This window comes from Ovis canadensis, chromosome 3, assembly GCF_042477335.2.
Source record: "Ovis canadensis isolate MfBH-ARS-UI-01 breed Bighorn chromosome 3, ARS-UI_OviCan_v2, whole genome shotgun sequence".
Taxonomy (NCBI): Eukaryota; Metazoa; Chordata; class Mammalia; order Artiodactyla; family Bovidae; genus Ovis; species Ovis canadensis.
In genome coordinates, this window is record NC_091247.1 from 20,192,166 (window position 1) to 20,206,746 (window position 14,581).

At 37.5% G+C, this 14,581-nt stretch overlaps 1 protein-coding gene across 5 annotated transcripts in view; it reads right to left on the bottom strand.

Annotated features, from left to right (window-relative positions):
* Positions 1-14,581, bottom strand: part of ROCK2 (Rho associated coiled-coil containing protein kinase 2) — a 133,405-nt gene that overhangs the window by 17,239 nt on the left and 101,585 nt on the right. For all 5 annotated transcript variants that reach the window (XM_069582613.1, XM_069582612.1, XM_069582611.1 and 2 more), the window contains exons 20-27: positions 14,389-14,573; positions 7,735-7,804; positions 6,925-7,028; positions 4,743-4,929; positions 2,241-2,334; positions 2,051-2,145; positions 811-990; positions 127-295 (exon numbers count right to left, since the gene is read on the bottom strand). In XM_069582613.1, the coding sequence (XP_069438714.1) occupies positions 127-295; positions 811-990; positions 2,051-2,145; positions 2,241-2,334; positions 4,743-4,929; positions 6,925-7,028; positions 7,735-7,804; positions 14,389-14,573 (1,084 nt within the window). The remainder of the gene's footprint in view (positions 1-126; positions 296-810; positions 991-2,050; positions 2,146-2,240; positions 2,335-4,742; positions 4,930-6,924; positions 7,029-7,734; positions 7,805-14,388; positions 14,574-14,581) is intronic.

The window sequence follows — 14,581 nt, forward strand, 5'->3', positions numbered from 1 at the left end:
GTAGGTGTTCCCTTAAAGAAATAACAAATATCTTTCCTCAAGAGCAAAGTCAGTTACAGGACTTAAAACCATCAACTGATTTATATTTAAGACAAAAGTAAATGTAAGGGCTGAACGAATCTATACCTGGAAACCCATCATCAGCTTCAGTATCCCCTGGTCCACTGCCTATACTGGAACTATCCAAACCAATGTGCAAGGCCTGGAGCTGGGAGCGCAGCTGCTCAATGTCACTGTCCTTACTGTCCAGTGTCATCTGTAGTTCAATTCGAATCTGACTCTCTTCAGCTATTTGCTACAAGAAATTGAATTACATTAAATTAATTGAATGTCATACATCTTATAATTTTGCTTTCTAGTTCAGTAATATGGCAGTCTCTCCTTATCCAAGGTTTCACTTTCTGTGTTTTCAAGTATCCAAGGTCAACTGCAGTCTGAAAATATTAAATGGAAAATTTCAGAAATAAGCAGTCTCTAAGTTTTGAATCATGTGCTGTTCTAAGTAGTATGATGAACTCTCACATTGCTTGGCTCTACTTGCCCAGGATATTAATCATCCCTTTGTCCAGTTTATTCACACTGTATATGTGACTCCACTCCTTACAGTACAGGAAAATATACAGTAGGTATAGAATTCAGTAGTATCTGGCTTCAGGCATTCACTGGGGATCCTGGACCATAGTCCTCTTGCATAAGGGGAGACTACTGTTACTGTAATTATTAACAGAAATGTTCCATAACCTACAAAATATATGCAGATATGAAAATAATTCTAATTCTTAAAAAGAAGTCTTCAAAAAGTATTCTTACAGCCTGCATTTCATTCAGTTCTTTCTGATACTTGATCATCTGCTGGGTCAGTTTTTCACGTTCAGATTTAAGTTCCATATGTAGCTTTCTATTCTCCTTTTCTTTTCTCCGCACATCTGTGTCATTACCACGCTTAACAGGTTCCTTTCGATTCATGATCTCAGCCAACTTGTTCACAGCCTTAAAAACATAAAAATAAGGATGCAAATAAGTAAATAAATTATGTTGATAATTTCTTGGTAACTCACCAATAGCACATTACAAAATCTTCCCTACACACAGGGCCACAAAGAAATACCTTTCATACTAAAAAAAAATTCACCTTCATCATTATTCATCATCCTTTTCCAACCAACACTCTCATGTACTCTGAGAACTATAATTTAAAATGTTTATAGGTTCATTCTAATGTCAACCAGTCCATTCTGAAGGAGATCAGCCCTGGGATTTCTTTGGAAGGAATGATGCTAAAGCTGAAACTCCAGTACTTTGGCCACCTCATGTGAAGAGTTGACTCATTGGAAAAGACTCTGATGCTGGCAGGGATTGGGGGCAGGAGGAGAAGGGGACAACAGAGGATGAGATGGCTGGATGGCATCACTGACTTGATGGACGTGAGTCTAAGTGAACTCTGGGAGTTGGTGATGGACAGGGAGGCCTGGAGTGCTGCAATTCATGGGGTCGCAAAGAGTCAGACACGACTGAGCGACTGGACTGAACTGAACTGAATGTCATTTTCTACCACTTGGGAGGCAGATCTACTTTTATTCTAGAAGAGACTTTTGCACTGGCATCGCACTGATAAAATACATGTCCAACCACAGAGCAGAGTGTCTTGGACCCATCAGGACTCATGCTGTATATACAATCTGAGAGCTGAGAAAAGGGTAGTTAATAATCATGATGCCTTTTCAGAGTGACCCTTTTTTAGGCTGTCAGCAAATGGTCCTTCTCTACCATTTCTTGAGGGCAGAAAAATTTACCAGATTACAATAAAAAACTTAGGAGGGATTATGATTCCATATGGAAAAATCAAGAGAAACTTAATAAACATTGAATTCAACAATGTTAATCAAATCTAGTTTCTCTCAATGTGGTAAAAAACTGGATAATCCTGACTATTCACAAATACTGGTACCATCCAATGACTGCTACAGCCAATCTGTAATGTTAGAAGTAAAATGCAAGAAAGATAAACTAAGAAAAATTTCAAAATCATATTTAGAGATTATATACACACTTGAGTTTTGAGTGTCCTCTCTGTTAACAGCTGCTTCTCAAATTGTGCTTTAATAGCTGCTGCACTTATTTCTTCATCTTTCAACCTTGATAGTTCTAAAACAGAAAAATGTAAAAGTTATATTAATAGTTTAGCAACTGGTAAACATTAGGCGTACTGAAAATAAACTTTATTCTTTGTTAATACATACGCTCTTGGGCTTCTTTCAATTTGTTATTTAATTCTTCTTTCTCATTTGCAAGATTGGCAACATCACTAGTTAGTGTCCTATTAGTTTCTTCAAGCTAAGAAATGAAAATGGAAAAAAATTTATATCTTAATTTATAAAATTTTAAGTTATAAAGTAGTAATTCAAAATGAAAATATCCTAGAATGTTGCTAAAACTCTTGTTTTTCTAAGTACTTCTATCTCTACAGTTCTTGCCTTTGTCTTACCTATCAAACTTCAAAACTGATGAAAATTTATAAAACGTGACACACTTCATATGTACCCCAGGAAGCCAAAAATTTGCCCCCTTTCAAAAATCTCTAGTAGTATTTTAAATGGAAGTAACATTTAGTAAAGTAAAAAAAAAAAGCAAATGCTATAACAAAGCTCTGCATTCCAGCATGCAGAATAAATAAAATTTAAAACTATAGTTTATAAAACATTGTTTAAAACAGAAAATACAATCTTACTAAAGAAGTTGACATTTGGTATTCTTGCCAAAGCCTATTCTTCTTCCCTCCTGAAGGAAATTTTATTGTGAATTATGTGTTCATCCTTCCCATCCATGATTGTACACTTTCATTACACACATGTGAAACAATATAACGCAGTTTTATGTGATTTTAAACTGTACATAAGTAGCATGATGCTGTATTTATTTTTTTGCAATTGCTTTCACTCATTATATTAAGAATGAAATTGTCGATATATATAATTAATTTTAACTGATGTAGTTCTAGCTTCTACCGCATTTCATTTATCGATTTACTCATCTATTAATATATTTGAATTTTTGCTATTATAAACATTTATGCTGCTAGGAGTAGTGTGTCTGAATTTCTCTAGCACATTTATCTTATTATGAACTTTGTTTGGATTATATGAATATTTAAAATTTACTGGAACTTGCAATATTATTTCCTATACTGTAGTATGCTATATTCAGAGAAGGTGATGGCACCCCACTCCAGTACTCTTGCCTGGAAAATCCCATGGACGGAGGAGCCTGGTAGGCTGCAGTCCATGGGGTCGCGACGAGTCATACACAACTGAGTGACTTCACTTTCACTTTTCACGCACTGGAGAAGGAAATGGCAACCCACTCCAGTATTCTTGCCTGGAGAATCCCAGGGATGGGGGAGCCGGGTGGGCTGCCGTCTATGGGGTCGCATAGAGTCAGACACGGCTGAAGCAATTTAGCAACAGCAGCAGCAGTATGCTATATTAAATTTATATTCTGGATATTAGTAAGAAAAACATCATTTTCCACACATCCTTCAAACATTTCAAAGTAGTCAGACACTGAGTTTTTGCCAAAATGATGGCTATGAAATTGTGATACAAAATTATTTTAGCTAGCCTTTTCCTAAATAATAGTGAAGTTAAACATTTGCTCATATTTTTAGGTTTTCTCTTTTGGCCAATTTTTCCTTTGGATTATTTAGCTTTTTCTTAGTGAATAGTAGGAGTTCCACTTATATTCTAGATACTAATCACTTGTTTAATAAATACAAGTATTTTTCCCAGTCGCTTTTTTCTGTTACAAGTAAATTTTAAGTTTCATTCTAATATTTAAAAAATTTTATTTTACACATTTAGGTTCTTAAGATAGCTAGAATTTACTGTTATATAGTGTCTGTCTGCAATGCAGAAGAGCTGGGTTCAATCCCTGGGTTGGGTAGATCCCCTGGAGAAGGAAATGGCAGCCCACTCCAGTATCCTTGCCTGGAAAATCCCATGGACCGCGGAGCCTGGTAGGTTACTGTCCATGGGGTCGTAAAGAGTCGGACACGACTGAGCGACTTCACTTTCACGGTAAATGATAATAAAAATCTAATTTTATTCCTTTCCACATAAAAACATAGTCATTTCAAAACCATAAATCTGTATCCTCTCCCACTGATTTGTGTGTTGCCACTGATGTCATATGCCAAGTTCTCCTATGTGCATCAGTCTATTTCTGGTCTCCCTACTCACTTTCACTGAACAGGATTAAATATCCCTGTTCTAATGCCATGCTTTAAATTTACTGTAACATTTTTCATAGATCTGAACAATTGATAAGGCTAACTCAACTACTTGCTGTTTTACTTCTATCTGAAATTTTTATTACAATTATTTATAACCTACATATGGCTAGCTTCATGATTAAACTAATCTTCATGATTAATTTCAAATTCTTTTAAACTACTATTGGTTTAACAAGAAAAAAAAAGACTTAAACTGTTTTGTACTTTTGGTGTTTTCTTTTAACTTTAGTCCTTAACTCTAAATTTACCAATAGGTGAAGCCATTGGAAGTTGTGTTCTGGGGGGCCCTCTCTCTGCCAAACAACATTGAGAAGCTGATGGTTCACTAGCTCAAATATCTTGTATCCAAAACATACAATTTTTCATTTAGATTTATGTTACTTTCCTAGTATTTCTAAAGCGAGATTTATAACAATTTAATTACAGCCAAAAATGAACCAAGGACTTTACTTACAGATGCAATAGTAGCATCTTTTTCGGTGAGTTCCTGTTTGTGCCGAGCCATCATCTCTTTGATCTCCAGCTCTTTCATGATCTTCTCTTTTTCCAAATCAGAATACTGTTCCTCAGCAATTGAACGAGCCAATTGCTCAGAATCTGCTTTGGTTAAGGTAATCTCCAGTTGAGCAGCCAAGGAGTCCCTATATTTAAGAGAAATAAAATTTTAACATTCAATTTTTTATTACAAAGCTGAAGTTTTTCTCTAATTAACTTAATCAGATCAGTCAGTTCAGTTCAGTTGCTCAGTTGTGTCCTACTCTTTGCGACCCCATGGACTGTAGCACGCCAGGCCTCTCTGTCCATCACCAACTCTTGAAGCTTACGCAAACTCAAGTCCATCGAGCTGGTGATGCCATCCAGCCATTGCATCTTCTGTCATCCCGCTCTATTCCTGCCTTCAATCTTTTCTAGCATCAGGGTCTTAACCAATGAGTCAATTCTTCACACCAGGTGGCCAAAGTATTGGAGCTACGTCTTCAGCATCCGTCCTTCCAATGACTATTCAGGACTGATTTCCTTGAGGATTGACTGCTTGGATCTCCCTGCAGTCCAAGGGACCCTCAAGAGTCTCCTACGACACCACAGTTCAAAAGCCTCACTTCTGCACTCAGCTTTCTTTGTGGTCCAACTCTCACATCCATACACGACTAGTGGAAAACCCACAGCCTTGACTAGATGGACCTCTGTTGGCAAAGTAATGTCTCTGCTTTTTAATATGCTGTCTAGGTTGGTCATAGCTTTCCTTCTAAGGAGCAAGTGTTTTTAAATTTCATGGCTGCAGTCACCATCTGCAGTGATTTTGGAGCTTCAAACAATAAAGTCTGTCACTGTTTCCATTTTTTCCCCATCTATTTGCCATGAAGTGATGGGACCGGATCCCATGATCTTCGTTTTCTGAATGTTGAGCTTTAAGCCAACTTTTTCACTCTCCTTTTTTACTTTCATCAAGAGGCTCTTTAGTTCTTCTTCACTTTCTGCCATAAGGGTGGTGTCATCTGCATATCTGAGGTTATTGATATTTCTCCTGGCAATCTTGATTCCAGCTTGTGCTTCCTCCACGTTTCTCATGATGTACTCTGCACATAAGTTAAATAAGCAGGGTGACAATATACAGCCTTGACATACTCCTTTTCTTATTTGGAACCACTCTGTTGTTCCATGTCTGGTTCTAACTGTTGCTGCTTAACCTATATATGGGTTTCTCAGGAGGCAGATAAGGTGGTCTGGTATTCCCATCTCTTTAAGAATTTCCCACAAACTGACTGTGTGATCCACACAGTCAAAGGCTTTGACATAGTCAATAAATGTTCCAGAAATAGATGTTTTTCTGGAACTCTTTGGCATTTTTGATGACGCAGCGGATGTTGGCAATTTGATCTCTGGTTCCTCTGCCTTTTCTAAATCCAGCTTGAACATCTAGAAGTTCACGGCTCACATACTGTTGAAGCCTGGCGTGGATAATTTTGAGCATTACTTTGCTAGCGTGTGAGATGAGCGCAACTGTGCGGTAGTTTGAACATTCTTTGGCATTGCCTTTGGGATTGGAATGAAAACTGACCTTTTCCAGTCCTGTGGCCACTGCTGAGTTTTCCAAATTTGCTGGCATATGGAGTGCAGCACTTACAGCATCATCTTTTAGGGTCTGAAAAAGCTCAGCTGGAATTTCATCGCCTCCCCTAGCTTTGTTCATAGTGATGCTTCCTAAGGCCCACTTGATTTTGCATTCCAGGATGTCTGGCTCTAGTTGAGTGATCATACCATAGTGCTTATCTGGGTCATGAAGATCTTTAATGTGTAGTTCTTCTGTGTATTCTTGCCACCTCTTCTTAATATCATCTGCTTTTTATTAACTGCATCAACAAATTTTACCTGGAGTTCCCTGGTGGTTCAGATAGTAAAGAATCAGCCGGCCAATACAGGAGACCTGGGTTCAGATCGGGAAGATCCTCTGGAGAAGGGAATGGCAACCCACTCCAGTATTCTTGCCTGGAAAATTCCTTGGCCAGAGGAGCCTGGAAGGCTACAATCAATGGGGTTGCAAAGAGTTGGGCATGACTAAGTGACTAACACACACACAGGTACTTTCTAGGAGTAGGGTACATGTCTATGAACAGAGACAAGGATCTTATCCTTACCTTTCATCCTGTAATTCCTGCTTCTTCTGCTGTAATTCTTTACAAAGTTTGGTCTTTTCTTCACATTCTTCCTTAAGTTCCCTAACCTGTGTTTTATAGAGGGTCTAAATGGCAAAACAGAATAGAAACATGTATCATCATTGTTCTAAATATTCAAAAGCTATCCAGACAAAAAGTTCAGCTGATCACAACGTAATAGGCTCATAAAACTGAGTAATGTTGAGCCCATGAGCAAAGTGATAGTTCAATGAGCTTTTCTATTTTCTGGTAATCAACCCAATTAACTAATAAAACTTCAGCTAATAATTTACAAGTGTGATTTTCAACTGGATATCCTAGTGAAATTTCTCACTAAATGTCATATAGGTAAGATGAAGAGGCAAAGAAAAATATTATCAATTTATTCAAGAAAATTTTGCTGGCTTAATAATCAATGAAACAGAGGTGACAGTTACTATTTCATATTTTAAAACTCAAAAAAGGGCAAATGTTACAATGACAATCTTATTTCTTTCATTATAAAAATATATTCTTCCTCAAAAATCAATGCTTTTTAAAATGAACTTCATATGGTGTGGGTATATACTTAGAACTATTTTTTTTGAAATGATAATGGATTTCTGTTAGACTATCTACAGTCTCTTGCCCCGGTATTCCTTTTTGCAGATGTGTGGTACAAAACATTCAACAAAATTCTCTCTGAAATTTGCTATAAGAATTTAAAGAATCAGTCTCCTGGTTTCTCAGCAAAAAAAATTTTTAATAATTCTACAAATACAATACTTTTCAAAGTAACGTGTCTGGACTTACTGAGAAATACTGCTCTGCTTCAAGCTGATCCTGGAGCTCTTTCATTTGTCCATCTGCATCTTGACGTTCTCTGTGGAGACATTGGTTAGACACATATTAAGCCAGCAACTCTTGAAATGTGGTCTAGGAAACCTCTGGGAGTACCTAAGACCTTTCCAGAAAATCCACGAGGTAAAATTATTTTCATAATACTAAGAATCAAGGCTATTTTTAAAGCTTTAATTCTTTCCACATATATACACTTTCATGAGGCTGCATGACATATGAGGATTTTATTATTCCAACAGCTAATGAAACGTGTGCATGTATGCTCCTGTGTTTTTAAATTTTCTCAGTTTCCATTTCCAACACAATAAACAACATTAGATAAAATTCACATAAACAAAAACTCTTTGGGGCCCTCAATAATTTTTTTAAGAGTATAAGGGATTCAGAGACCAAATAGTGCTATATTAAACTAATAACACTGAATTATATTCGCAGACATGCATTGTGATCAGCCATTTATGCCAACCATGTAGTACAATTAAAGATCACCTGAAAATCGATTTTCTTAGAATGAGTGTAGAAACGACTGGGAGGGGCCCTGCAGGGAGGTTAAGAGTACATGTTTTTATATCTAAATGTAAATAGTAACTGCACAGATTTCTGGTGGCTCAGTGGTAAAGAATCCACCAGTAATGCAGGAAACACGAGTTTGATCCCTGGCTTGGGAAGATCCCCTGGAGAAGGAAATGGCAACCCATTCCAGTTATTCTTGCTTGGAAAATCCCATGGACAGAGGAGCCTGATGGGCTACAGTCCATGGGTTGCAAAAGAGTTGGACATGACTTAGCAAACAACAACAAAATGGTAACTGCACAGATTTGAACACTTTGTAAAAATTCAGCGTTCTACATTTATCATTTGTATACTTTTTCTATATATATCTTAACCCTCAGTAAAGAGAAAAGTTAAATAAAAAACAAACCTAGTAACACTTTTAAGATGTTGGGCTGAAATAAAAGTCTAGGCTTGTCAAAAAAACAAAATCATATATATATATATAATAGTTATTTCAAGTTATTTCAAAGCTAAGAAGAGAGAAAACAAGTTGGAGAACACATGATACAATTAAAAAACAAAACAAAAAAAAAACACAAGTAAAATTCTACAAAACTCAACCCTATAAATATAGTACACATGTACAGGTACAGGCACAGAAAAAGGTATGGAAGGATATATTAAGACTATTAAGATATATTACTTCTTGAGAGATTAACCATGTCTGTATTTATAAGTTCAGTACAGTTCAGTCGCTCAGTCATGTCTGACTCTTTGCGACCCCATGAACTGAAGCATCCCAGGACTCTCTGCCCATCACCAACTTCCGGAGTCCACCCAAAACCATGTCCATCGAGTCGGTGATGCCATCTAACCATCTCATCGTCTGTCATCCCCTTCTCCTCCTGCCCTCAATCTTTCCCAGCATCAGGGTCTTTTCAAATGAGTCAGCTCTTCAAATGAGGTGGCCAAAGGACTGGAGTTTCAGCTTCAACATCAGTCCTTCCAACCAACACCTAGGACTGATCTCCTTTAGAATGGACTGGTTGGATCTCCTTGCAGTCCAAGGGACTCTCAAGAGTGTTTTCCAACACCACAGTTCAAAAGCATCAATTCTTCAGCACTCAGCTTTCTTCACAGTCCAACTCTCACATCCATACATGACCAGTGGAAAAACCATAGCCTTGACTAGATTGACATTTGTTGGCAAAGTAATATCTCTGCTTTTTTTCTATGCTGTCTAGGTTGGTCATAACTTTCCTTCCAAGGAATAAGCGTCTTTTAATTTCATGGCTGCAATCACCATCTGCAGTGATTTTGGAGCCCCCAAAAATAAAGTCAGCCACTGTTTCCCCATCTATTTGCCATGAAGTGATGGGACCAGATGCCATGATCTTAGTTTTCTGAATGATGAGCTCTAAGCCAACTTTTTCACTCTCCTCTTTCACTTTCATCAAGAGGCTCTTTAGTTCTTCTTCACTTTCTGCCATAAGGGTGGTGTCATCTGCATATCTGAGGTTATTGATATTTCTCCCATCAGTCTTGATTCCAGCTTGTGTTTCCTCCAGCGCAGCGTTTCTCATGATGTACTCTGCATAGAAGTTAAATAAGCACGGTGACAATATACAGCCTTGACGGACTCCTTTTCCTATCTGGAATCAGTCTGTTGTTCCATGTCCAGTTCTAACTGTTGCTCCCTGACCTGCATACAGGTTTCTCAAAAGGCAGGTCAGGTGGTCTGGTATTCCCATCTCTTTCAGAATTTTCCACAATTCATTGTGATCCATACAGTCAAAGGCTTTGGTATAGTCAACAAAGCAGAAATAAGATGTTTTTCTGGAACTCTCTTGCTTTTTTGATGATCCAGCAGATGTTGGCAATTTGATCTCTGGTTCCTCTGCCTTTTCTAAAACCAGCTTGAACATCTGGAAGTTCACAGTTCATGTATTGCTGAAGCCTGGCTTGGAGAATTTTAAGCATTACATTACTAGTGTGTGAGATGACTGCAATTGTGCAATAGTCTGAGCATTCTTTGGCATTGCCTTTCTTTGGGATTGGAATGAAAACTGACCTTTTCCAGTCCTGAGGCCACTGCTGAGTTTTCCACATTCGCTGGCATATTGAGTGCAGCACTTTCACAGCATCATCTTTCAGGATTTGAAATAGCTCAACTGGAATTCCATCACCTCCACTAGCTTTGTTCATAGTGATGCTTCCTAAGGCCCACTTGACTTTACATTCCAGGATGTCTGGCTCTAGTTTAGTGATCACACCATCATGACTGTCTGGGTCTTAAAGATCTTTTTTGTATAGTTCTTCTTGGTATTCTTGCCACCTCTTCTTAATATCTTCTGCTTCTGTTAGGTCCCTACCATTTCTGTTCTTTATTGAGCCCATCTTTGCATGAAATGTTCCCTTGGTATCTCTAATTCTCTTGAAGAGATCTCTAGTCTTTCCCATTCTATTGTTTTCCTCTATTTCTTTGCACTGGTTACTGAGGAAGGCTTTCTTATCTCGCTTTGCTATTCTTTGGAACTCTGCATTCAAATGGGTATACCTTTCCTTTTCTCCTTTGCTTTTCACTTCCCTTCTTTTCGGTGACTTCCCTGGTGGCTCAGATGGTAAAGCGTCTGTCTACAATGCAGGAGACCCGGGTTCGATCCCTGGGTGGCGAAGATCCCCTGGAGAAGGAAATGGCAATCCACTCTAGTACTATTGCCTGGAAAATCCCATGGACAGAGGAGCCTGGTAGGCTACAGACCATGGGGTCACAAAGAGTCAGACACAATTGAGCGACTTCACTTTCCCTTCTTTTCACAGATATTTGTAAGGCCTCCTCAGACAACCATTTTGCTTTTCTTGGGTATGGTCTTGATTCCTGTCTCCTGTACAATGTCACAAACCTCCATGCATAGTTCATCAGGCACTCTGTCTATCAGATCTAGTCCCTTAAATCTATTTCTCACTTCCACTGTATAGTCATAAGGGATTTGATTTAGGTCATACCTGAATAGTCTAGTGGTTTTCTCCACTTTCTTCAATTTTAGTCTGCATTTGACAATAAGGAATTCATATATGAGCCACAGTCAGCTCCCCATCTTGTTTTTGTTGACTGTATAGAGGTGCTCCATCTTTGGCTGCAAAGAATAGAATCAATCGGATTTTGGTGTTGACCATCTGTTGATGTCCATGTGTAGAGTCTCCTCTTGTGTTGTTGGAAGAGGGTGTTTGCTATGACCAGTGCGTTCTCTTGGCAGAACTCTTTTAGCCTTTGCCTTGCTTCATTCTGTACCCCAAGGCCAAATTTGCCTGTTACTCCAGGTGTTTCTTAACTTCCTACTTTTGCATTCCAGTCCCCTATAATGAAAAGGACATCTTTTTTGGGTGTTTTAGAAGGTCTTGTAGGTCTTCATGGACCTGTTCAACTTCAGCTTCTTCAGTGTTCCTGGTCGGGGCATAGGCTTGGATTACTGAGATATTGAATGGTTTGCCTTGGAAACAAACAGAGGTCATTCTGTCATTTTTGAGACTGCATCCAAGTATCGCATTTTGGACTCTTTTGTTGACTATGATGGCTACTCCATTTCTTCTAAGGGCTTCCTGCCCACAATAGTAGATATAATGGTCATCTGAGTTAAATTCACCAATTCCAGTCCATTTTAGTTTGCTGATTCCCAGAATGTTGATGTTCACTCTTGCCATCTCCTGTTTGGCCACTTCCAATTTGCCTTGATTCATGGACCTAACATTCCAGGTTCCTATTCAATATTGCTCTCTATAGCATCGAACCCTGCTTCCATCACCAGTCCCATTCACAACTGGGTATTGTTTTTGCTTTGCCTCCATCCCTTCATTCTTTCTGGAGTTATTTCTCCACTTATCTCCAGTAGCATATTGGGGACCTACCGACCTGGGGAGTTCATCTTTCAGTGTCCTATCTTTTTGCCTTTTCATACTGTTCATAAAGGAGACCTTATATTTGTTTTCTCTTTATCTTTTAATATAGATCTAAATATTTTAAAATGAGAAAATATTTTACTACCAGTTGGACATTTTAAAAATGTATATAGGTGGACTTCCCTGGCAGTTCAGTGATTGAGACTCCGCACTTTCACTGCAGGGGCCATGGGTTCTATTCCTGGTTGGGAAACTAAGATCCCACAGGCTGAATGGCCAAATAAATCCATAAATAAAAGTGTTTAAAGCAAGAAAACTCAGAGAGATTAATTGATTTAATCACAGCACTTCAATTTCAATTTAATATTATTTAGAGAACTTTCATCCTTATTCTAATTTAATATAATCTGATCACTTTGTTTACTCACTGGTCCTTCAACTTCTGAATAAATAGGAAATTATCACCAGATGTCACTTCACTGTGTTAATTCTATATTTTATTATTAATCAGTGTATTATTTTAAAAAGTATGATTCTTATTTCTCTGAGCCAAAGATGTGAAAGATGCTAATAACATATGAAACAGCAAGTTTTAAAAATTTTAAATCATTACTAGCTAGGCTCACGTGCAGCAAACTCCAGTGTAATATTAATATCATGATCTTTTTGAAGTGCCACTGTTCATTATATGTAACTTTTAAAACCCAACATTTATTAGGTATTTAATAAAAGCTATTTTTCAGAAAGTAATTATATAATATGCACATGGTTACAGTTAAGATAGTACAGACTAGCACAGAAAAAAATTATGAAATGTCAGTCTCCTTATCCATAACCATCCACATGACAATCCTATTTCCCTAGAGGAAATCACTTTGTTTCATTTCCTTTTATTGTTCTTTTGGGGTTCCCACCACATCTCAGCTTATTCCTTGACATACGTTTCCAATTCCCTGCTGCCATATGTGAGAATTTAGCTCTTACCACCCCTAACCTCTCCCCAACCCCTAACACAGTTATATCACTGGTCTAAGTGACATAATCAAGCCTCCATTCATTTCCTATTGCATCAACCACAAACCACAACCTCCCCAGCTGGAGATAAGAACTGCAACAATTCCATTCTCTTTTATTTTTGAGATTTCATAAGAACATGTCTAAATGTGAGTCTTCTCTCAAGTATCTTTGCTGGTCTTTTCAATATAAAGACTTCTTTTCCAGCTATGAGAAATTCTTTTCTATTATTTCTTTAGTAACTTCCTTCCCTAAGATTCTCTGGAATTCCTTGTCTGGTGCTAGAACTCTTAGAATAAGCTGGTGTGTGTCTTAGCTTTTCTCTCATATATTGTATGTCATTTCTTCTTGTTCTATATTTTGTGAAATTAAAAACAAATTTTTTTTCTTCAAACTCTTCTAATAAATTTACATTGGCAATAATTTAACCTTCAAGAGCTCCTTCCTATTCTGTCTTTCCTTTTTACATCAGGTTCATGTTTAATGGAAGTGGTATTTCCTAGAATCTTTGATCAGTACTAATCATACTACTAATGACTAAATGGGGCAATTTTTAACAGTATATTTACTATATACTTTAATTTAAAGTATTTTAACAATGTTTTCTAAGTAAATTAAATATAGCACTAGAGAAAGTGTGTTGCTCAGTTGTGTCTGACTCTTTGTGACCCTCACGGATTGTAATCCGCCAGGCTCCTCTGTCCACAGAATTCTCCAGGCAAGAATACTGGACTGGGTTGCCATTTCCTACTCTAGGGGATCTTCCTGACTCAGAGATATAGCATAAGAGTGTATCCTAAAAAATGATTTAAAAATTTATATGGTGTTTGCGTAACAGTCAAACATTTCCAAGTCCCAGAAACTAAAGGAACAAACAAAAGACACTTTTGTTTGCGAGACAGTCCTCAGGAGGAATCTTAAGAGTGTGGAGTGCAAACCCCAGACCTTTTCTTCTTCAGCACAAACAATATACCATTATATCATAATGTGGCAGTAGTAAAAATTGTTGAGGAAGCAAATAAAATCTTTTTGAATGACAACAGTGGCACTCAACACATCATTTAAACAGAAAGAAGAGAAAAATGTGTTCAAGAAAACAAAGGAGTCAGAAGAAAATTCCCAGATAAGTAAAAATTAAGATAATATACATGGAGATAGCTCTGCATATTAATAAGTCTTTGTCTCAAACAATTAACTTACTTTCGAAGTTCAGCATTCTGTTTTTCCAAGCTCATTTTCATTTCTAGGAGATGATTATTCTCTTGCTTTAACTGCTTTTCTGACATTTTTAGTGTATTAACCTGCTGTGTTTGCATCTTCAAGTCATTTTGTGTAAGGCAGCGCTTCTGAGTTTCCTGTTCTATTTTTAATGTCAAGTTTCTAACCTAAAAAA